This window comes from Morone saxatilis, unplaced genomic scaffold (genome assembly GCF_004916995.1).
Source record: "Morone saxatilis isolate NCDOM2014 unplaced genomic scaffold, NCSU_SB_2.0 Contig23, whole genome shotgun sequence".
Lineage (NCBI taxonomy): Eukaryota > Metazoa > Chordata > Actinopteri > Moronidae > Morone > Morone saxatilis.
In genome coordinates, this window is record NW_023339796.1 from 7,364,668 (window position 1) to 7,367,611 (window position 2,944).

At 39.5% G+C, this 2,944-nt stretch overlaps 1 protein-coding gene across 1 annotated transcript in view; it reads left to right on the forward strand.

Annotated features, from left to right (window-relative positions):
- Positions 1–32: 32 nt before the first annotated feature.
- insra (insulin receptor a) overlaps positions 33–2,944 on the forward strand; it is a gene marked incomplete at its 3' end in the record, with an annotated part of 43,790 nt that continues 40,878 nt past the window's right edge. Inside the window, 1 exon segment of the mRNA XM_035670071.1 lies at positions 33–1,045. Coding sequence (XP_035525964.1) covers positions 940–1,045 — 106 coding nt within the window.

Consider the following 2,944-nt stretch of genomic DNA (forward strand, 5'->3'; position numbering starts at 1 on the left):
TGTCTCGGTGGATCCACTGTGTGTGTGTGTGTGTGTGTGTGTGTGTGTGTGTGAGGAGGAGGGGGACGGGAAAACAATAACAACACCTTTTTTTAATCCACAAGCAAAAAAAAAACAAAAACGAGTCCAGTAATGTTTCATGCTCGCTGGAGGACTTGAGGATTTTTTTTTTTCTTCCTGTTTTATTTTTATATTTATTTTATTTTTTATAAAAACGTTACGCCATCAGGCCACAACCATCGAGTCAGAGCAGAAAAAAAAAAAAAATCCTGTAAAAAAAAAAAAATTTAAGTTGAGTCTTTTTTCTTGTTGAGACGACCGTTCATGCAGTCTGGTGTTTTTTTATTTTATTTTTATTAATTTATTTTTTTTTGTTTGTATAAGAGATTGTTCTTTTGCAGCTGCGTTGGGTTAATGTTGTGAGTTTTTTTTTTCGTTTTTTTTTGTGAAGTTAAATATTAAATTAAATCAAACTTCACTTGTGGCCTGGACCGGAGCAGTTAGCCCAACCGTAGCTTAGCTTAGCCCAACTGCCGTTCGTTAGCTTCAAACTCAACCAACAAATCCGGGCTTTTTGTGTCATTGTTGTTGTTGTTTTCTCCCTCCTTCCCTTCCACCCCGACACGGACAACCCCAACCGGGCCGGTTTAACCAACTAACTCGGTTAAATCCACAAATAGAGCACTTATTGTTGAGTGTTTTGTCAGCGGGGCTTTTTCCATGAGGTGGCTAACTGTAGCAGCGCCGTTAGCTCGTGTTTGACTGAACACGTTGGACTCGTTCCTCCGCCCATCTTCCGGGATGTCTTTTATTTATTTTTGTTTACCTGTTGGCCCACGCCGCAAAACAAAACCAGTTTCCTGAAGGGTATTTCTCCTCCAGGTTGAGCTGTCCTCCGCAGCGGGGATTACTCTGTATTTGACCCGGGAACAGTGCTGGATGGTGTCTTATCCCGAGTCAGTTATGTGGCTCCGGACTTTGTGTTTGTGTTTTGTTTTGACCGCTTGCTGCTTCGTGATGAGCTGTCATCGGGCGAGCGGAGAGGGTGAGTAACGCTTAATTATCACATCTCCATCGTGGTTATTATTAGGTATTTTAATCGTGTTTAATGCTGTGAATAAGTGGCTGTTTTATTTTTTATTTTATTTTTTTGTTGCACTGTGTTGTCTGTGCACACATAATGCAATGTACCAACACTCAGAGAGGAAACAACTGCAGGTTCACATTCACATTTGATTTAAAACTAATTGTGCAAAATGTGTCAATTATTGCGCAACTTTTTGTTTGTTCCAGGTGAGAGGATTAACACTTACACATGCTTTAATTGTGGCAAGACAGTGAGGAAAATTGATTAAATGAATTAGTTCTTGTTTTTGTATCAATAGATGAAGACATTTAGGACCCAGATAGCTGTGATATTAATTATTATGTATATATATGTGCTTTTAAATGGACAAAAACATGCAGAGAAACACTAAAAATTCCCAGCTGCAGTGTTGTCACAGATTTTGTTTTTGTTTTGTTAGTGATGGTGATTTGATAAAGGCAGGTAGGCAGCAACAGTGGGGTTATATAGACAGTCACTGCATTGAAGGGGACAAAGGTTAACACTTATTGGGCTGTTTGAGTCTGCAGGAACTGTAAACAAAATGTTTTGTCCCAAATAAGTAAAGTAGTCTGAGGATTCATAAGAATTAATTGGCTGTTATTGTAGAAAAGGAAAGCCTTGGCTTGTTGCTGCGGTCAGTGCAGGAATGTAACAACAAGCCCTCTTTACAGCTCCTCACAATCCCTTCATATTCACCAGCCGACCAGCCCGGGTGATCAGAATGAATGAACACATTTGCAATCACCCAAAGACATTTTTCACATTTCTCAAACGCCACAAAGACGCCACACGCTCGCTGTTCTACTCGGTCGTAATCTGTTTCTAAGAAAATATATTGGTTATTTATTGAGGAAACGTGTGTAGCAAACCTGTGGGACTACTTTCTGCTTTTAACTGCGCAGCAGTAGTGACAGCAACAGAGAGCAGCCCAGTAAACGTGACATTACACAGTTCGGTCATTGTTTGTTTTTGTTTTTATCTAAGCAGATGTTTCAGTGAAGGTTACTGGTGATTTATTGGTGAGATTAAAAAAATGTTCAAACTCCGTCTGCTGACAGCTCTTCGTGTGGTTTCTCTACTGTTGAGGATAAACGTAGCTGTTCTTTTGACACGTGGCTTTGGATAGCTGTTCAGTCCTTGTTTCATTACTTTGTTTTGTAATTAACTCAGAAAAACGTTTCAACAGGCAGTTAAATGAAAGAAACGTTGATTCAAAATCTAAATAATGCTTAAAAAGCTCCAGTGTGGGGAATTAAAATGTGTTTGACGACATCAGTTAACCCTCTGTAGTGTGATCGACATGAATACAAAAGACAGATTTTTAATAACGTCACTACTTTACTTCAAACCGTACTTTAGAGACTGAATGTTCAGTTATATTGCTTTAGTTCTGCTGCACAGTTGGGGAAAAAAATATCTGTCTTTTACAGACGCTTTTATTAAGATTATCTACTAAACTGCTTTAATGTGTTAATTCTTCTTCTTCTTTTCTGCTCTTTAAGGAAAAAATGCTTCAAGTTTTGTGTGTTAAAGTAGTCTGGACACAAGCATATATCAGTAATAAAGACACACACGCCTCCTTTGTTCAGTGTAAAGTTTGTCCACTGTGTGTTCGCGCGGTGAAACTCAAACCAGTTTGATTTCCGAGGCACTCTGAAGGAATAAAAAAGCGAAGCGGCGGAGAGACTCTCTCACCTTTCATCAGATTTTTAGCGAGGGGCGAACGGAGCGATGTCATCAAACCAGTTTGAGCAAGAATTTTAAGACATAAATCAAAAGCAAGTTGTGTAATTGCACTGCAGCCCACCTCCCCCCCCTTCCTCTCCTCCTCCTCCT